The sequence below is a fragment of the Dipteris shenzhenensis genome, chromosome 17, assembly GCF_047967505.1.
Source record: "Dipteris shenzhenensis isolate YYH24624 ecotype China chromosome 17, Dip_SZ_1.0, whole genome shotgun sequence".
NCBI classification, from domain to species: Eukaryota; Viridiplantae; Streptophyta; class Polypodiopsida; order Gleicheniales; family Dipteridaceae; genus Dipteris; species Dipteris shenzhenensis.
In genome coordinates, this window is record NC_141612.1 from 12,543,842 (window position 1) to 12,565,627 (window position 21,786).

Consider the following 21,786-nt stretch of genomic DNA (forward strand, 5'->3'; position numbering starts at 1 on the left):
CATTCTCAATAGAGTGTTTCTTTGGCACCTCCTACCCATCAGGCAATTGTTGCACATCCTGCACATGTTGCCATTGAGTTACAATTAGTATTGCTGCTTCCCCACCACCTTCAGACCAAGAGGGCCCTTCTCTTGCCTTGGACCACACTACGATCAAGGCTAGTGGTATTCTAGTTCTGTTTGCGGCTAGTGATGCACACGAGCATGTTCAAGTCACTGCTAGTGATGCTCTAGACCTAGCCGGCCATTCGTGACATTCCTTCAGATCCTCTTCTTGATCTTCCGTCCAAGCAGCCCCCTTTCACTTCAACTTTCGGGCCTCCCTTCAATCATCGAGGAAAGGATGTGGCTCCTACTTCTTCCACTCTTATGCACAGAAGGATTTTACACAATCCAGCACCGTGCTTGGCTCAGATGAACTCCTCCTCTACTCTGGCTAATTTTGGAAAGGCAAAGTTTGTACCCTCTATCTTTAGTGACACAGTTGTTGCTTTTCCTATCGACAGGGCTTCATCTTCCACAGGTCTAGAAGTTCTTTCCCCTATGGATTTCCCTTGTCTCCACTACTCCAAGAGATCTTCTACTCACAAGGGAGCTATTCCCGCCACTAGGTTTGGTAAGGATTTCAAGCCAACTTCCTCCCATCGATGATGATTGTTAGTTGGAATGTTCAGGGCCACATCGCTACCGAAGGCAGCTAATTCGTAATCAGCTTCATCCAAGTGTCGTTGGGGATCTATTGACATGTTTTATTCAAAAATACAAGCTAGATGCTAGAGATTGCGCAAATTCAAGTATATTGCTTTACCGTCATACCTTTTGGTCACCTACTTTGGGGACTAGGGGAGGAACTTGCATTTCAATTTTAGAGTCCTTTCTTTCCCTTGTGGTTGGACATGATATTACTACACTCTCCAGAGCACAATGGATCGTACTATTGATTGGGGGACGTATGGTTAGTCTTCTTAACCTTTATGCCCCAAACAATCGAGGGAATCGTGTCCTCTTCTAGAAGGAACTTCTCTCTTGGGTCTCTATTGCGAACTCTTGGATCAATAGAGGTGCCTTCAACATGGTGGAGTTGCCCTCAGACAAAAGGAGGAAAGAGAAGGTGGCATTCACTAGCTAGAGAGTGCAGCTTGAGCTGCCTTCATTTTCCAATTAAGTGGCAAAGATGCTTGGACATATGATACCTTTTACAATTTGCCTTATTTGGTCCTATTCTCATGGTTGAACAAGAGATTGCAAATGTCCATCCATGTGCGGATAGACAAATTTTATGTTGATGATTAGGCATGGAGAAAGGTGGCTCGGTATGCATTGCACCAGGGGTTTCTGCCACAAGACAATTTTTGGCAATTATGATGATTTCTAAACCTCATTTGAGACACCGCTCTGCTAGTATCAAGGTTCTAGATGCCTTGCATGTAGAGAAGGACCTCACAAAGGATGTTTTGCAGATTTGGGTACACTTTTTTTCAACTCTTGACCTGAGACATATTATGTCTTTCATGCACACGAATCCTTTTGGATTCGAATGGGAGGAAGAGTCAATAAACACGTCTTTTCTACTCATGGCTCGAGACATGGTAGAGCAAATGTTTCAACTCTTATTGTCCTCCAATGGGGATTTACAGTCAAATATTCCAACATTGGTGAAACCAAACATGAGAGTCTCACTGGATGCACCTTTCAACAATCTCGAACTTAGGACTTCGCCCTGGTACCAGGACTCAAATGGGTCGACACCCTCCTTTTTATTGCTTTTTGAGACATAATCCGGGACCAGGTTACCTCAACTCTGCAAGGTGTTTGGGTCTTTGATGCTATGCTTGATTCACTTACAAAGGGTCTCATTCATCTTATCCCAAAAGAAGGTTGCAAAAATTTGATTTCTCAATGGAGGCTAATCAATCTTTTGGGCACTTTTTATAATATTTTGACCCAAGCTAACAGTCCACGTTTGCATCCATTCTTCTAATCTCATCCATGATGCGCGGAGGGGCTTCGTGCATGGCCGAAGATTTTTTATAATAACTTCTCATTTTGGGAGGCTTCCACATTGGGCTATGTAGAGTGGCCAAAGACTTGCCATTCTACACTTGGAGTTTGAGAACACTTATGACAGAGTAGATTGGGGTTTTCTTTATCTTTCTACGCTTTGGAATTTCAGATGCTTGAATCGGAGAGGTTTCTTCTCTCTGTACAAATCAGTCAAAGGAGAGAGGGCTCAAATCTCTAGATCAGTTTGTCAAGACTCAAGGATGCCCTCTTGCCCCCCTCTTGTACTTATTCGTGGCTGAAGAAATGAGCATCTTCTTGAGATCTCAGCTAGACATTATTGGGCTGAGACTTCCCCTGAGATAGGATGAGGAGACCTTGGACAATGAGCTTGCTGATGACACTGCTATCTTTTTAGATGCCACTCTACAAATCTCACTTCTTTCAAGGCAACGTTGGATTTATTTTGTTTTGCAGTAGGTGGACACCTTAATTGGAATGAATCCAATGGCTTTTGGATTAGCAACGAGGACATTCCAGATTAGAAGCTGATTTCAGTTTCACTTGGATTCAAGTGTGTTTCTATTAGATACTTGGGTTGCCAGGTTGACTTGGGTTGTGGTCAACCAAGTAGTTCTAGCCACGGCTTGGTTTGTTTGCTCTTGTTGGAGCCATTCTAGGGATTGCATTGCTTAGCTCAAAAGGCCCGAGAGGAATTTTCTGTGGAGTGATAGAAATAACCATAACAGAGGGTACGCATAGCAAAAGAGAGACAAAATAGCCCAAGAGCTCGCACAGCGGTGCTAGGGGGTGGAAATCAAAGAGCTTCTCTACTTTGTGTGCTCAACATATATGTGCAAGCCAGTAAATAGAAAATACTCCAACAGGGATACAGAACCAGCAAAATATATTTCTGTCCAATGGACAATACAAAAACGGAGTCCATAGTCCTACCAAAATGCGGTCCTCTGTCCTTACCAAAAGGATGCTGTCCTACTACCTCCATGGCATTCTAGATCCCTAAGCTTGTGTGCACCTCACCGAGCTTCAAATAGACTGTATCACCGTGCCTTCATCCCTGCTCCTTGCTGCCCTAGAAGACAGCCAAGGGTGCAGCCCCTTCTTGAGCTATGTCTGCAGCACTTCAGCTCCCACTGGAGCTCCTGGATGTAGGCCCAGATCCTTGCTTCTCTGCTGCTCCAGTCTGCTCTTGATTGCTGCTTGCAGTGGTGAGAAATGCCCCCTTGAGGGGCTCCTTTTTATAGGCCCTGAAGGGCCCCTAAATGGCCGATCAGTCTTGATCTTCTACCGACCAGCAGACCCTGACCTACAAGTCGGTCTGGCTGGCTGCCTTTTCCTGGCCTATAGCATGGTCTTGATGGACCTACCTGTCCACATGGCAGGCAGCCAGTGGACCAGGCCCCTCCAATCCTAGTCGGGCCTCTTTCCATATGCCCTGCCAAGCAGGCACCTTTCACCTGCAGCCATCTCACCTCAGTCCAGGCCTTGCACCTGCTCCAAGAGGCCTGCTCCGGCTCCCGCACAGGTTCCTGCACAAGCATCCGTAAAGCTGCTGATGTCATCGCCTCTGTTCATGCTGGAATCTCTGCGCAATCCTACTCCATCCAATCATTGACAGCCACATGGCACATCTGTACCTTTGTTGTCCACCATGGAGGCTCCAAACTGCCAGGTATGCCCTGAGGTGTGCTGCCCACATGGCAGCCTATGTGCTAAGTGCTTCCCATGTGGCAGCCTCCTCTCTTTGGTTCTCTGTGGGTATGCTGCCCACATGGCAGCCCATGTGCTCCCATGCGGCAGCCACATATACCCTAAGCCTACCTCCCTCACACTCTCCTCATATAAATGAAGAGGTGACTTTTCCAACATGAATGGGCTAGATGGTTCAGCAAACACCAAAGCTAGGGGTGGCATGGGAGACCTTGATCCTACCCACGCGAACGGGGCCTCAATATCATTGGTCCATGCTTGTAGTGCAAGGTGGTGGTCAGGGGGCTTTTGCCAAGAGAGGAACCTTGGGAGGACTTCTTTATTCAATGCATTCAGTCTTGCTCTCCTTCCACGAGTAGGGATGCGACGGGCAACATTAGTTGGAATTTACTTCAGCCCATATTAGGGCTCTCTCCTCACCTCTTATGGCTGCTATCTTGAAAGCTTGGGGCAACTTCAAGAGTTCCCTTCAAAAAATTCCCCTGCTCTCAAGTTGAGATTGATAGGCAGCCTATCTATGGAATAACAGCATACTTGACGATCATGGCAAACTGGCAGACCAATTGGCACTTATCAATGTATGCAATGGTCTAGATAGGAAAGAGTTCTCACTTCCTCTGTAGGCTCTTTGAAGGATTTCAAAGACTTTCCAGACGATTGAAAACTCCAACTAATAAGTCACCTTAGAGGAAGTACAAGGAGAATTCATGTAATTGATGCAGTCAACCCTTGCATCGAGTTGATATAGATGACAGATCTCACTATCTCTTTGCTTGGCTTAGGGCCTTTACCAAATCAAGTATCCCTTGCAAATGTTGCTTTTCAATCTGCCAAGGTCTCATGTCACATCGAGCAGTGTTTTTTGAACGCAAATCGTATTTCTGTGAGACCATGGAGGATTTGGCTCTATGGAGGTGTCCGCATAAAGTATTAGAAATAAGTCAATTGCCACAGAGCACCGAGAGAAGAGGCTCCCCTTCTTTCACAACACGGTTAGTAATGCCATGAAATTTCAACTCAGCCTTGGAGGCTGGAAGCCTACCAGAGCTCCTCATTGGGAGAATTTTCAGATTTCTACTGACCCTACTGACCCACAGAGAATCTTTTGGAAGAGACTCTGGAAATCCCTCAGGAATTAAAAAATCACTCATTCTTTTAGCTTTCTATTCTCGGAGGGATAACAGTAACTCGGTGGATGTTCATGCAGCCTCTATTTGCCCTCTTGACAAGTCTATTCAGGATTCTTTATGGACCACAAACAGGCGAGGACCATCTAGAAGGGAATTGCTAGATTATTGAGCACTTTTGTTCCTTCTCCCTTCTTCATGACCTGGGACTCGGTAACTTCGCTCTCTTTCGAGACCTCAAGTATTTTATGAGAGGCATGACTTCTCTTTAGCTTTTTCGTTTCGACATCAAGTTGAGTCATACTCTCTAGTTGAGAGCATTTCAATGTGGCATATTTGAAGAGCCAGATCTGCACATGCCTTAGTGGATACTTTCTAGGAAATTCTAGCGAGCATTTCAACATGGCATATTTGAAGACCCAAATGTACCAAGGCTTTGGATGCCTTCTAAGTCCTTTCATACACATTGGCCAATACATAGATACACAACTTAACCGCCATTTAGGTGTATTAAAAATGGCAGCGGAAGATGCAAACAAACTGAAATTATAGAGCCATACAGAGAACACTAGAGATAACAAAATGTGCCACAACTGATCTGCTATAAATCAGCCCTTAAACCAAGGTAAACCAAGGCAGCAACTGAAATACAAGATATCTTGAATAAGATAAGAAAACAGGAGCTGCAGGAGAGGCTGAACTGAAGCAAAGGAAAGGGGGGGGGCACAAGAAAGCTGAAGCCTGAGAGCACGGAGGCAGGAGAAGCCTGAAACGAAGAGGCAGGGGCCTCGAGTGAAGAGGCTAGAGGAGCCTGAACTGAGGAGGCAAGAGCCTAGAGAAGAGGAGGCTGAAGGAGCCTGGGTGAAGAGGCAGGAACCTTGGAACAAGGGAACTGTAGAGGCCTGGAGCGAGGAGGCAAGAGCCCTGAAGAGGCAAGATCTGCTGCCGGAGTGTGGGCAGCCAACTGAGCAGCTAAGAGGGGGCTCTGAGGGGATGGTCAGGAGCAGGCTGTGTGCTGGAGCCTTGAGGAGCTGCAAGGAGTGGTGAAGGAAGTGAAGGGAAGGAGTCCCTTTTATAGGGCAGGCCAGGGGGGAGTCGGCCAGATTGCCTAGACCGACCAGCCTCGTCGGTCAGCCAACTGGGCCGACCAGCTGGTCGGCCAAAGCCTGGCTGGTCGGCCAGCCTACCCCCTCTGGCCCCCCTTGCTGCGTGGGAGCTGGTCGGCCAGCCACTCCTGGAGATGCCTATGCTCAACATCCTTCGGAGCTATGGAGAGCCAATGACTCTGCTGCAGGAAGGGGTACCGAATTCAAGAGCTCAAGGTGAACAAATGCAGGAGTAGGGGTAAGGGAAGCATCAGCCGCAGCGGCCAGGGATGCGTCAGCTCGTTTGTGTTTGCGGTAGGGACAATTGCGCCAATAATGGCCAGGAGTGCCACAGTGATTGCAATTACCTTTGGGAGCAGGACGGTCACTAGAGGGATCTGAAGGAGATGAGTTATTGGCAGAGGACGGGGCATTCTTGGATCGTGATTTGGGACGGTGAGCCACAGGAGCCTCAGAAGAACCATCAGAGGTTTTAGTGAACTGTTCCTCCTGATCCATCATCATGGGGACAAGTTCCTCCCAAGTGATGGTGCTGAGGCGGCCAGAGGTAATAAGAGAAGAATAGAATGCTGCATATCGACTGTCAGTAATAACATGAGATAAGAGAGTAATAGCCATATCTTCGGAGGAGATAGCCTTGCCTGCATGGAGGATGTCCTGATGCATGCTCTGCATTTTGTTGATGTGGTCCCGTATGGAAGGGGAAGTAGTCGGATCGAGGCGACGAAGCTGAACTTCCAAGGAAATACGTTTCATGGGAGTGACGCGAAGATACATGCCATCAAGAAATTCCCAAATAGCACGTGCAGAAGTAAGATGCTTGATATGATTGAGAACCCCTGGTTGACAATTGAGAAAGATGAACGAGCGTACACGAGCATTCAATTTATCCCAGATAAGAGAAGCATGTGGCTCCTCCTCAGGTGACGGACGAGGGATCCCGAGATCAACAAACTCAGCAAGATCATAAGATTCCAATACAGACGCCATCTGAATTTTCCAAAGAGAATAGTTGGTCCCATCTAACTGCCGAGCATCTGGAAATGTAGGAAGAGTGGGAATACGTACAGGCTTGTCAGACTCTTAAAAGAAACTGGACATAGGGGATACGCGAAGATCCGGAGTAGAATCCTTTGTTTCATCAGCCATAACTGAAACCAGGGAGTGGACAGCAACAAGGGGCTGAAGAGAACGGGGCTGGTGAAAAGATCAAGGTCTAGAACAGGGCTGCCGACAGGCAGCAAAAAAAATATATAGAGAGGGGAGAAGAGAGCTCTGTAGTCAGTGGGAAGGAGAGTTGCTGACGAGGACAAACTTCTTCAACTTCATCAATATAGAAGTTCCCAGATCAGAGAGTATTCTGGTGCTCTGATACCATATTAAAAATGGCAGCGGAAGATGCAAACAAACTGAAATTATAGAGCCATACAGAGAACACTAGAGATAACAAAATGTGCCACAACTGATCTGCTGTAAATCAGCCCTTAAACCAGGGCAGCAACTGAAATACAAGATATCTTGAATAAGATAATAAAACAGGAGCTGCAGGAGAGGCTGAACTGAAGCAGAGGAAAGGGGGGGGCACAAGAAAGCTGAAGCCTGAGAGCACGGAGGCAAGAGAAGCCTGAAACGAAGAGGCAGGGGCCTGGAGTGAAGAGGCTAGAGGAGCCTGAACTGAGGAGGCAAGAGCCTAGAGAAGAGGAGGCTGAAGGAGCCTAGGTGAAGAGGCAGGAACCTTGGAACAAGGGAACTGTAGAGGCCTGGAGCGAGGAGGCAAGAGCCTTGAAGAGGCAAGATCTGCTGCGGGAGTGTGGGCAGCCAACTGAGCAGCTAAGAGGGGGCTCTGAGGGGATGGTCAGGAGCAGGCTGTGTGCTGGAGCCTTGAGGAGCTGCAAGGAGTGGTGAAGGAAGTGAAGGGAAGGAGTCCCTTTTATAGGGCAGGCCAGGGGGGAGTCGGCCAGATTGCCTAGACCGACCAGCCTGGTCGGTCAGCCAACTGGGCCGACCAGCTGGTCGGCCAGCCTACCCCCTCTGGCCCCCCTTGCTGCGTGGGAGCTGGTCAGCCAGCCATTCCTGGAGATGCCTATGCTCAACAAGGTGAGCATGCAAAGGTCTTCTCGGGGAGCTTCTACCAAGAGAATTGTTTTCTTTAGGGAGTGGAGTAGCTCACGGTTTTTCTCAAGGTCCTCCGCAAGATTGAGATGGCGCTTTCAACTTCAACCTTGGATTTTTTCTAGCTCCATTGGATGAGCACGTTATTTGTCCTTTTTTTGTGTTTGGTTTTGCATGATGTAAATTCACCATGATCTCCACTCTTGACATATTTTCATACTTAATAGAAGTCTTGTCCTTGAACAATTGCATCCCCACAAGTATACTCCTTTGATTATGACCTATAATTCATGGAATTTGAGACAGCAAGCTAAAGAGAGTATTAGGAGTGCTCGGGATACTGTTATTGTCAGAAGAAAAGGGTCAACTCCCCATTTGTACGCACCCAAATGAGAAGACAATCGGAAATGACACCCGTAGAGAAATAGGGAGCAGGAGAGAGATGAAAAGCTTGCCATGAAAGCTCTACGTCATCATTCCTCTCAACTCTCAATACTACAACTAATTGGCCCTTTGTAAAAACCTACGATCATAGAGCATTATACTCCGTCATCGGATAAATTGTACCACATTCCAAGTCCTTTTTAGTTTTCAGAACAGGGATACTTTTAAACCACATTCTCCGCACCCCTTGCTGTTTGGGAAGCTGAGAAGCAGATGATACTCCAGAAAAAGTGACAAGCAGCAAAGTAAGAAATAGGATAGGATTGGCATTTTGAAAACATACGATGAGCGATGAGGACGCGAGAATCCGGGGGGGTTACAGCTTGGGCAGCGACCATGGCACTTCGACGAGTCATTTGGGGAAGGAGCTTGGATGCAAAGGCAGCGTTCCCACTGAGGTGTATGGAGTATCTCACAAAAGAATGCATGTGAGAGTTTTTCGTCGTAGTTCATGAAAAGAATGGCGGGAAAATCATATCGCCCTTCTAGGCCAGGTGCCACACCTAAGGGCCTGTTCCCACCCACGCAAGTTCGGTGGCGGTTTGAGCAGCCAAATGCTCTGATTGGTCGCCTCCAAGGACTTGTTTCACCATCGATGCCCACATTGACTCCCCACACGTGATCTTGTCAGCCTGTTGACACCTACACCGCACTCCGCTTTGCAGAAACAACTTGTAAGAGGGGCACGATTGAATGGTGTTGTCCTCATAGCGTCAAACCAGACACACCCACTTGCAAAGACGATCTAGGGGGTGCTCGGGGTACATGATGGGTCAGTACCTATGCAAAGCCATCGTCACAGCTCTTCGTCTTTGTTGTTGAACCCCCATCGTCACTGCCAGCAAGAACCGGCTATGAACCAGTTTTGTAGGCAGGGTATGGGGACGCAAACTAACACCTTCCGCCCCCTTGCACATGAGAGGGTGCATCTTTGCTAGCAGGGTATGGGGCAACCTCTAAGGCCCCACCTATATAGGATTGCTTCAATTTGCATCAGCATGTCCCCATCAATCGACTTGGTTTTGTCCGTGTGGTGAAGATCAGCTACCTCGGTCTTGGCTCCACTCTTGCCCCATCCCCTCCATTAAACCTAAGATTACCACATAAAATCTATACTCGGGACAACTACAACCACTATAAAGCCATGTTGATGTACTTTTGGACAAAGTACAAGGTGCAATTTTGAGCACTTAAGCAGATGTTGTCTACAATATGCCATAGAATTGGGTCGTACAATAAACCAAGGACATTTGGATTGGCAAAATTTAGAAATGCATTCATCTCTATAGCCTCCCATGATGAAAGTTAAGCACGCAAGGCATAGAGTACATTAACTGTCAAATGAAAATTATTTGGGAAGTCTGAATGTCTAAGGGTTGAAGGTAAATCTATTGTTGAAATAGCATAACTTACACTGCCATAAGGTATATACTTAGTAGGGTTAAAAGTAGAAGAGTTACCGTCTAAATCCAAAGCCATTTGATGCTCAAGGACACTGCCAAGTGCTATGAGGCGAGGCTTACAAAGCTTGTTAGCTAACTCTCCCCCTTGACCTTTGCTCTTGGGAGTGGATGCTCCAAAGAGCCCTCTCCTACTCGTTCTCTGGTGCCAATGCTAGCACTCTTGGGAGTGCAAGTCACGATTCACAATAGCCCCATTGGAGAGAATCCGTACCTTTTATGCGATAGCTATATGTTCCTCAATTACATTTGCATTGGAAACAAGTCAATTTCCTATTTTACTTATATCAATCAACTTTTAAAACTAGTTTATTACTTGAGAGCTTTTACCAATAAGGGGGTTTCCATTTTCCGAGCAAAAATCCCCGAGCGATGAGCGGACAAAAGGTAGGAGGGGTCAAAATATATAGGCTCAAGTCATTTTTGGGGAGCAAAAAAATCCAAATTATTTCAAGGAATATGTAAGTAAATATGAAATACTGATAAATAGATATAGATATAAATATACCTTTATATAATATACATATATAATGTCCAAGTGGTGACTTATTTTATCACTTTAAAAAATCCTTTCTTTTCCTTTCACCATTGGTTGGATCATGAAATTTTGAGCAAATATCCTCTTTACAGTTCCTCAGGACGACCTAAGAAAATAATATAATACCTTTTTAATAGACCCTCTAAGTGTATTTTTCCAGAGGAATATGGTTTGAAGAGCTTGCCCCAACCTTATTCTGCCATCGGAATACCCTTGGAGAGCCTACGCAAAAGGGGTCATAACTTTTGCTCCTTATCTCAGATTGAGGAGTTGTAAAAAGGAAATTTCATGATCTATGCAAAGGTAGGCTTAAAATTATACTTTTTATAGTTATAAAAGAGAAAAAGTGAAAATTTCAAGATGTATATGAGAGTTATAACTTCTCCCTAATTCATATTATGGTAGGAAGGAGTTTAATAGAGACCACATTTCCTTAAAAGTACTTAGGTTTGGAGAATTGGGAATATTTTGAAAATCCGTTCCTTGCCTTCCCATATTTGATAATGTATTAGAGATTAATTTATGATCGATTATAATGGCCTCAAGTATGAGGTTTCCAATATCTTTTTCCTACTCATCCAAGGAATATGGTATACATTGTTATATGAGAGCTTCAAATATGGGATTGCTAAAGATTAGGGAAACTCTTTTAAATTGATTTAATTACCATAATCCTCATAAGAGAGTATGGTAGGGAGGTATTTATAGGAGTTTCTAAAGTGTTCACTATTTGTTCATATATAGATGATGTTCTCTAAAAGGAGGGTTATAATGAAAAATAAGTAAGTATATGCTTCCATAAATGAGAAATTAAGAAAGAATTGTATATTCCTTTGAGAAATATACAAGCATGGTTGGTGTCAAAAATGATCGCTCGGACTTTTTTGCTCGTAGGTTTTTGCTCGGAAAGTGTGCACATCCCAATAAGATAATCTTATGTATAATGGAATTCAAAAGTAGTTTATCAATTATCTTTTAAACTAGCTTATTACTTGAGAGTTTGTACCAATAAGATATTAGCTTATGTATATAGAATTTAAAACTAGTTTATCAATTGTCTTTTAAAACTAGTTTATTACTTGAGAGCTTTTACCAATAAGATAAGTGTAGCATCTCAATTATGGATTATTTCGAGATTATTTCTTGGTTAACTATTCATAGATGGGCTTGTTTTTTGTGTCTTTTGATGCATTATCACTAGGTATTTACTTGCCCTAAATTCCATAGAAGAAAACATCCCACAATCATAATTAGTTTATGGTTTTATTGTTGCTTGCAGCATTCTAACAATATAATCTTATGTATTATTTTATTTTTAATTATAGGTCACAAGATGATAAAAGAAAAAGAGAATGTCTCTTGAATTGGAGATGACTATGGCATGGAATGGTCTCACCAAATGCTATAGACGGAGATGCATTATAGGTATGCTTGAAACGCAATGTGAGCTAGCCAATGACGAATTTAGGTATCAAAGAATAGGCTCGAGAGATAAATGAAATAAGGGTAGATTCTCATGCGTCTCCATGTATGATGCTTGAGAATCAATCCTCTATCTTTCTTTAGCCAAAGGGTCAACATTTGCTTAGGTGTAGCCAATCGCATAACTATTTTTGGGGCCATTTTGGGACTGCAATGCGACGCACTCTTGGGTGAGATTTGGAATTTTATGCGGACCCGTGCCCTCACCAAAAAATTTCTCGACGTCATGATGCCACACTAGCGTAATAATGAGACGCAATCTATTTATTCTAAACACCGCAAAGCTCGACACACGACAGCTCTGCACTACATCGTGCATCTCTGCACTGCTTCACATAGCGCAGTCTCTGGCTTGACCACTTATCATCGCGCAGTCTTTTAGCGCACGTTTGCCACCTATCACTAGGCAACATGCCCATGTAGATCATGAAAATTCAAGGTTAGCTTGGAGAGACCATCGCGTTGATTCTTGGCGTAATGATGAGACGCAATCTATCATTCGTCGACACCGCCGCAATGCATGACCACTTGTCATTGTGCAACCTTTTGCTGCAGCTTTGCCACTTATCACACTGGGTAGCACGCCCATGCAAATCATCGGTTTGCTTGGAGAGACCATCGTGCTAGTTTTTAGCATAATAATAAGACGCAATCTATCATTTTGAATATTGCCTCAACATGGTCTCTGGCCTGATAACCTATCTCATCACCCAGAATTCAAGGTTATCTTGGAGCGACCACCGTGCTGGTTCTTGGAGTTATAGCTCCGTTACCTATTTTTACGTATTATAGGAGGAGGTCTATTACAAACACCGTGCTGGTAAACAAAAGGAAATCTATGATAGGCACCATGCTGGTTTTTTGAGTTATATATTTGTGTACCAATGAAAATGTATTTCCTTATGCAACCAATAAAAATGTAATTGATGATATGGCCCTTGAGGGGTCCCCTCTAGGGGGAAGGGCCATATCGACATGCCATATCTGTCCAGTGGCATCATGGATATTATATAATGCATGTCGATATGGCCCTTGCCCCTAGCGGGGACCCGGGCCATATTGTCAATTGCATTTTCTAAAAGTTTAATTGTATTTTTCTATATGTATCTCCATGCAACCACAATGTGGGTTGTTGGAGCAATCTTGGCACTATTTTGGTCCTAAACCAAGGAAATTGTAGTCCTACTTTACTGGTATTTTAGTCCTTGTTGCAGTAAATCCTAAATGAGGGCAAAAGTATTTCGAGCCGTCATGGTGACTGGAGGCACGGTGGTGCCATCCAGATAATCAAATATAATTCATCGAGTGAAATGAGCAAAAGAGATTACAATGTACATCTACATCCAATAACAGGTTATATAAAAATTAACAACTTATATTGAGCAAAAATTGAATAGAGGATCTTACATTTATAAAAAATTAGCAATTGCTGCGAGCCTTAAAGGCCAAAAGATTACTTCTAGCGACCATAACCATTTAAATATAAAAGTTAACAACAGTGCATACTAAGAACCTCAAATTAAACAAAAAGAGATTACATGAATGTAATAAAAACTCAGTAATTGCTGAGAGTCGTAAAGACCAAAACATTACATCCAGCGAGCCAAAAGATCGTTGAGAGCCTTAGAGGCCAAAAGATTACATCCAGCCACCATTGCTGAGTGGTTGTGAGCCTTGTTGAGCAAGAGGAAATTTCTATAACTCAGTATTGCCGCCAGCCCAGCTTGTTGTATTAAATTTTTGTAGGGAGCCAATGGAGGAGATGATGGAGAGGTCGAAGACCATGCACATTGCCAAGACTCAAAGTACGGCCCCCCCCAACAAGACGAAAGTACTCTGCTATTTGGAAATCCTGAGGCCTTCATCCATGTCTAGGGGAAACCCATACAGCACAACCATAAAGAGGCTAGAGGTGAGCATGTCATCTAAGGTGGTGACATGTAGATATGGGGGAAATCGACAGTGGGAATGAAGGCTATCCACTAGAGCCATCATTTCTACTCCAGGTGAGTGCCATGCAATCACCTTATACAAGAAGGCATATAACATTGGGATCACTTTGCATCAAGGGGTGGTAGTAGGCATAGTGAAGATGAGTGAGTGAGCAGATGAGTGATGAGAGTTGGAGGAGGGAGCATGGAGCAAAGTAGAGTAGGGGCTAAAGAGAGCTAGAGGAGGGTGTGTGGAGCAAAGTGGCATAGCGTGTGGAGCAAAGTAGCAGATCAAGGGTGAATGAGAGCAACATACTAAAATGCCAAATGCCACGAATCTTATATATTATAAAGTTTGAGCCACCGTGGTGGCTAGAGGCTCGGGGTTCCATCCATATTAATTGCAGGCCACCGTGGTGGAATTTTAGGTGCCACCCTAGACGGGCTGGTAATCATGAAGTAGACACCCAGTGGTGGTAGCTGGTAGGTGAGCAGGCCACTACGGTGGTTGGTAATTAACTGCCAAGCCGGTGGAATCTTAGTCACCATACACATGGCTGATGAGAGCCACACCACCGGTTAGTAATTACCGCAAAAGTAAATTACAAAGCCTAATCACCTCGAATCACTCATTACCATGCACTCTAGTACTCTACTGAGAGCATGTAAGCTCGGTGATTAGTAATTTATTGCACTCATAGTAATCATCCATGCAAGCCCAGTGGTGGTAAGTGGCATGTGAGTAATTGTGGACCACTGCGGTGGCTAGAATTAACTACCAAGCAGCGGAATCTTGGCCACCACAGACGTGGATGATAAGAGCCACCACCACTGGGTAGTAATTACCACAAAATTAAATCACAAATCCTAATCACCTCTAATCACTCATTACCATGCGCTCTAGTACTCTACTGAGCATGCAAGCCCAGTGACTGATAATTTATTGCACTCATAGTAATCATGCATGCAAGCCCAGTGGTGGTAACTAGTAGATGAGTAATTGTGGGCCATTGCGGTGGGTGGTAATTAACTGTCAACCTAGTGGAATCTTAGTGGCCACCACAGACGTGGCTAGTAATCTGAGATGCCACCACCTGTAATCACTCATTGCCATGCAAGGTAACACTACTGCCTTGAATTAATCAAAATTCAGGCCAACCACCGCGATGGCTCTCACCTTGACAGCTCCTTATAGTTGGGCTACAAACTTAAGCCTCCGCTATTCCATTCCCTTCATTGTTTTGTCTTCTATCCCTCTTGACCATTTCTTTATCTCTTGCACTCAGACTGCAAACTTAAGCCTCCACTATTCCATTTCCTTCACTATTTCATCTTCTATTCCTCTCAAATGTTTATATCTCCTTTGTGCTCTTCTTGCAACTTCTATCCCCTCTCGTAATGGATCCCCTTGGACAGTTTGAGAGCTCCTCACACAATCTTTCCTCCCCCTTTGTAGCACAGTGCGAGAGCCTCTCCTCCCCTGATCTTGAAATCATGACATCTGGGAGCTCCTCACTTGCTCTTCAAAAGCCCAATTTGGATTCTCTCAGCAACTTCACCAACAAGTTGGTATAGGAGGTGAACGTGAAGAAGAGACAAATAGTTTGTAAAGGTCAGAAGATTACCATCATTGAAAGCATGATTAAAAATGTGCTAAGCATTCCTAGAGGCAATTTGCAAGCACATTTCTTTGAGAAGCAGTGGAGGAGACAGGATATTCTAGATGTTGGGGGTTGTTTTTTTGAAACACCATTGGAAGTTCAAAGAGTAAGCTACAAGACCTTGCAACAAGATTACAATAGGGTTGTGCACGAGCTTGTAGTGACTTTCAAAAGTTTTGAAAAGCACTCCATCATCGTGATAGATTTCCAAACTAGAGTGGAAGTTTTGGAAATGGCCCATATTGATGTTTTTGAGCAATTTAAGCAGCTTCAAGAGATGCTAAGGGAATCAAAAGAAGTTGTTGCATAGAGTGAGCAAAGAGTGGAGGAGATGAAGGATAACATCTGTAGCCTTAGGATGAGGGAGGAAGGAATCAAGAAGCAACTTCATCATGTATAGAGCAAGACTATGGTATTGGCGGCTACAATAATTAAATCATATGCCTATCCTGCTATGCAGTAGGGTTCGAAATGCATGGTCTGGCATACCCCCATCATAGATGACTACATGATCCGATGGCTTGCATGCTACCACCCTATGCACGTTTTTTACTTTGGGGTGTTTGTGCATGCAAGCTCGGTATGCAGAGAATGTCATTTGCCATTGCCCAAGTCATGGATAGATCAAATGTGCCTGCCTATTACAACTATCTACGATGACAAGAAAGTAGATGTTGTAGCTCGATTTGCCATTTGGGCAAAAAATGCAAAAGATAAGGAGCTCAAATTGAAGAAGGCCAACTGGCTATAAGGAAAAGAAGTCTGAAGGGAGGAACCAGCCCCCTTCAGAAAAGGAGCAAGAAGGGCGGAGCCTGCAACCAAGAAGCTCAAAGCAAGGAAAGAGGAAGTGACATGAAGGGAGGGGCCGGGCCCCTGAAGGAAGAAACCAGCCCCCTTCGGGAAAGGAGCAAGGAGGGGCGAGCTTGCAATCAAGGAGCTCAAAAAGGCGGCCTGCTCAAAGCAATGTGGAACCAACCCCCTGAAGGAAAGGAGTCATTGAGATATAATCTATGTAATTTGTGTGTAATCTATTGAATTATTAATTTTCTCTAGAGTTCACTTGGGCAATGTACCTGTTTTAGGATAACACCAGCATGGTGGTTTGCTTCTATTATTACGTGGGTCAAAAAATTAACTGTCACCAACGCGATGGTTTGCTTCTATTATTATTATTATTACAAGACAAGATGAATGTCATACAATATATTCATTTAGGAATTGTGGATTAGTTATGGGATTTCATATTTCTCAATGTAAGTGCAGTTGTTAAGATATACATATATATATACACATACAATAGTATATGTATATGTATATATATGTAATATTATAATATTTCTAAAGTGACCGAAGTGATGTTTTCTTAGCTATGTGACTAGATAGTGTCCTTTGATAGGCCAAGGACCATAATTTGAGATGAAAGATTTCGATTAAACAACTAATGTGAGACAAAAGATTTCGATTAAACAACCAATGTGAGATGAAATATTTCGATTAAATAGTCAAAAGATGAGAGGTGGACATGTCAGGTTGTATGAAACAAGAATGTGAAGGCCAAGCTCATTGAACTCCCTCCCTGTTTAAGTGTAATGTAGAAACAACTAAGAGCCCATTATGAAATCTAGCTCCAAAACTCTGTACACTGATCCACCTACTGCAAATCTATGGCATACCCAAAAGACTTTGGAATGCTCATGTTCTATCTGAGAACAATGTTGGATGAACTCCTCGTAGCATAGACTTGGAGATGAGGGAGAAAAATAGCTACAAGGAGGACATGCTTTGCAATTGGCTATATGACTTGGAGTCGGCAAAGACAGTGAATATTAATTTCCTTGGCTATCCTTTTTCCAGCTCCTTTAAGATACTTGTCAAGCTCATGATGTAGGTTTCTTTTGGCAGGACATGATGGCAGCACAAAATTGTATATAGTGCCAATACCAGGATGAAGAGGACCCTGAGTTAAAGGAGGAGTTACTATGGGCATACAAGTCAGCAGAGGCAAGCAAGCAGTGGGTGGTTCGAGTGTGTAATGAGGTCTACAACAGTTCATCAGATTGGCCTAAAGAGATAGGAGATACTTGCTATCGAGAGGTTGGTAACATAGTTGGGAGTTTCGAATTTCCTTGATTTGCAAAATGTCGTCGTATTTTTTCAAAAAGTTAAAATCTTGCATGAATTTCTTGGACTTGTGGACTTTCTTGGACTGCCATCATCCATGATCTATGGTGCTCATAATACCTGATTTTTTGCCGACCTACTTCCATGTTAATACTTAAATGTTTTAAGTAGCCCAGTGGTTGAAATCTGATAGTTTAAGATAACGAGTCTAAAGGAGAGTTGAGAGCACTCTCAACTGGTATCAGAGCTCCGATGGTCTATTTGATGCTTGTGGGTTGTCTATCTGAGCCCATGTGTGTGCTTGGAGCCTAGAGTCTACTGCTCCATCTTTGTGGGAGGATGGAGCAAGCCTGTGGGTGCTTGTTTGATCCACCCAGGTGGTATTGGAACCTTGTAGAAGCCTACAAGTGGTTTTTGGAAGTCTTTGAGTGGTATTTGCAAGCCTGCAAGTCGTTTTGGAGCAAAAATACATTTTTTAATGATTCCCCTGTTCCTTTCAATGTGAGTGAGAGATTGGAATGACTTGTAGAGGCAACCATTACTTGCTTTTGGTGTCCACCATTGCACTTTGGGAGTTTAAAAACCCCTTCATTCTTGAATTTGGGATCATTTCATTGGATTTCTAACTCACTGCCTCTGCTTCAACATTTTTCTGCCAGTGTTGTGGAACTCAAGTTTGAAGCAACCATTTGTAGATCTATCAGTTCTGGTGGACTCAAGAGGTCCTTAAACTTTTTTATTGCTCATCATTCACACTCTAGTGGTGTTTACAAATAGATCAGTTTGTTAAAATGTTTTTCAGTCCGTGTGTTGGTCTTAGTGATTGGGACCACGATTTTGAAACCATCTATTCCATTGCATTCTAGAGGCCTAAAAACCCCTATATGTTAGCTCTCGCATAATTCCATGGAGATTTAGAGAAGTCTCATCTCTCTGAGACGTTGAATCGTCTGTTTCTCTATCAAAAATCCATTCAAAGGTTCAAACCTTTGATTTTTTGAAATGTGGCATTTTAAAATTAAACCTTAGGCTTCTAAGGTTTCATTTATAGGTCAATCACAAGCTTTGACTCGGGTTTACTTCACATCCAGAGTGATTTTTTGAAGTATTCTTTGAGCCGTGGAAAGCACAGGTCATGTCATTGATTCCATGTATGCAAAGATTCTTAGGTTTTACTTTCAGTAGCGGTCGTTACCTTGAGGCTGTGATTTTGAGTGTACCTTATGCAAATCACTTTTGTTGTAGTTTGACCCATGTGTGCTCATTTGTGGTGTACACTGGGTTGCACTGGATGCTTTACAGGCCATGTGGATGCATTGTGATCCTTGTTGGATGCACTGTTAGGCCCAGATTACCTTATGGGATGCTTTATTGATGGACGTTTAGCACACAGATGATGTTTTATGCTAAGAGCTTGAAAAGCTTGATTTGGTGCATCTAGACGTATGTGGTCCCATGCCCATTGCCTACACGACCATTAGGCAGGGATGAATACTATGTGACATTCATTGATGATGTAGCTATGAAAGTGTGGGCTTATTCTATGGCTTGGAAGAGCGATGTTCCAGGTATTTCAGAAATGGATGGCTTTGGTTGAAAATTAGTCAGGTAGAATGCTTAAATGCCTACGAACTGACAATTGTGGAGGGTATCTCTCTCATGACTTTCAGCGTTTTTGTGATACACGTGGGATCAAGAGGGAGCTCATGTCCCCTTGTACTCTAGAGCAAAATCCAATTGCAAAAAAGATGAACCACACCATTCAGGAAAGGTTGCAATGTATACTTTCCAATGCAAGTCTTTCTTGTGGTTTTTGGGATGAGGCAATGAAGACTGTAGTGCATGTGATGAATAAATCACCTAGTAAGAGTTTGGATGGTGGTATTCCTAAAGAGGCATGGAGTGGCAAGAAGCCCTCTTACTCTCATTTGCATATATTTGGGTGTGAGGCATATGCACATGTGCCCTTTGGAAGAAGCTAGATCCTAGGTCTAGGAAATGCATTTTTTTGGGTTATGGTAAAAGTGGAGAGATGGGCTATCATCTTTGGGATTTAGAAGCAAAGAAGATCATACAAAGCCATGATGTGGTCTTCAATGAGAAGAAGATGCATAACACCCATGAGGGATGTGGAAAGGAGGAGAATCACTTTCCATGATTTGAATCCACCTGCATATGTTGATAGACAACAAGTTGTCCATGCACCAAATGTGCAAGAAATGGTGTCACCAAATACTCCCACATGTACACAATCAAGGGCAAATGATGGATCATCTATTGGTGGAAATGATGAGCCAAAAGTGGCTGATATGCAGACAGGACAACAAGTTGAAATGCCCTGGAGAAGATCAACTAGAATGTCTAGACTGCCTGATAGATTTGCTCCATGGGTAGACTATGTGATGCTTATTGATTGCAAAGAGACTTCTTGCTATAGAGAGACTATGATGTGTCAGGATCAGTGCAAGTGGGAGTATGCTATGCAATCAAAGATGAGTTCACTCATGAAGAATAAGACTTGGGACTTGGTTTCTTTGCCAGATGGAAAGAAAGCATTGCCATGTAAATGGGTCTACAAGATGAAGGTCATAGGTGATGATGTGCCTAAGTACAAGGCCTGTTTGGTTGCTAAAGGGTTCAAGTAATAGAAGGGTGTGGACTTTGATGAGATTCTCTCTCTGGTAGTGAAGATGACTACACTTATGCATACTTGGACTTGTGGCAGTAGAGGATATGGAGCTTATGCAGATGGATGTTGAGATAGCTTTCTTGGATGGGGATCTGCATGAGGAAATTTACTTGGTACAACCAGAAGGCTTTGAAGGAAAGGGCAAAGAACATTTGGTTTGCAAGCTGAAAAAGAGTATCTACGGCCTTAAGCAAGTGCCTAGAGAATGATATTATAAATTTGATGCTTTCATTCAGTCCTGGGGTTTCAAAAGAAGTGAGATTGATCACTGCCTCTACTCTAAAAGGGCTAAGGGTAAGAGCCTAATACTCCTGGCACTTTATATGGATGATATGCTATTGGCTAGCAAGAACACTTATGGGCTAGATGCATTAAAGGGCCAAGTTGCATGAGGCCTTTGACTTGAAGGATTTGGGACTTGCTGCATCACATGTGACAGGAGTAGGAAACTCCTTTGGCTTGGACAGAAGGAGTATGCTACAAAAGTATTACAACATTTCAATTTGGAGGGGGGAAGGCAGTAAGTACTCCATTGCCTCCATATGTGAAACTGAGTTAGGAAGATAGTCCCAAATAAGATGAGAAGAGGGCCATGATGGCCAAGCTTCCTTATGCATCAGCGGTTGGGAGTCTTATGTATGTTATGATAGTTACTAGACTAGACATTGCATTTGCAGTGGAAGCTATTAGCCGGTATATGGCTAATCTAAGAAAGAGGCATTGGGAGGTAGTTAAGTGCATCATGAGGTACGTGAAGGATACCAAGGAAATGTGCATCTTCTTTGGTAGAGGAGAGAAGCGTGTACTTGGGCACACAGATTCAGACTATGCAGGGCAGGTGGATAGTAGGAGATCTAATTCTGGTTATGTGTTCACCTTTGCAGGTGGTGCAATGTCGTAGATGTCTTGCACACAAAAGTGCATTGCTTTGTCTACCACAGAGGCCAAGTATGTTGCAACCACGGAGGGTTGCAAGGAGGCTATATGGCTTGATCATCTAAAGGGAGATTTGGGGATTCATACAGGTGTACCAACATTGCATAGTGATTCCATGAGTGCTATTCAACTACTGGCACAGACTCCGGTCTTTCATGCAAAGACCAAACACACTGAGGTCAGGTAAAATTTCATCAAGGAGGTACTTGAGGACAAGCGCATAGAGCTTGTTAAGGTCCATATAGATGATAATCCTATAGATATGCTGACAAGAGTCTACCAAGTCAGCGGTTTAAGTATTGTCATGTATTGAATCAAGTCTTGCAAAAGTGGTTCAACATGTCAAGAAGACAAGGAGATGTGTTGCTTGGAAGTCCTCCATAGGGAGAGTCAAGGGGTTGTGCTTTGGTTGCAATGTAGAGTTAGAGGTCCTAAGAGAACCCTAAA

At 43.6% G+C, this 21,786-nt stretch overlaps 1 protein-coding gene across 1 annotated transcript in view; it reads right to left on the reverse strand.

Annotated features, from left to right (window-relative positions):
- The window catches only part of LOC147891700 (ribonuclease H2 subunit B), a 59,951-nt gene extending 50,994 nt beyond the window's left edge, over positions 1-8,957 (reverse strand). Inside the window, exon 1 of the mRNA XM_087388868.1 lies at positions 8,805-8,957. Coding sequence (XP_087244994.1) covers positions 8,805-8,949 — 145 coding nt within the window. The 5' untranslated portion in view covers positions 8,950-8,957. The remainder of the gene's footprint in view (positions 1-8,804) is intronic.
- Positions 8,958-21,786: the final 12,829 nt, after the last annotated feature.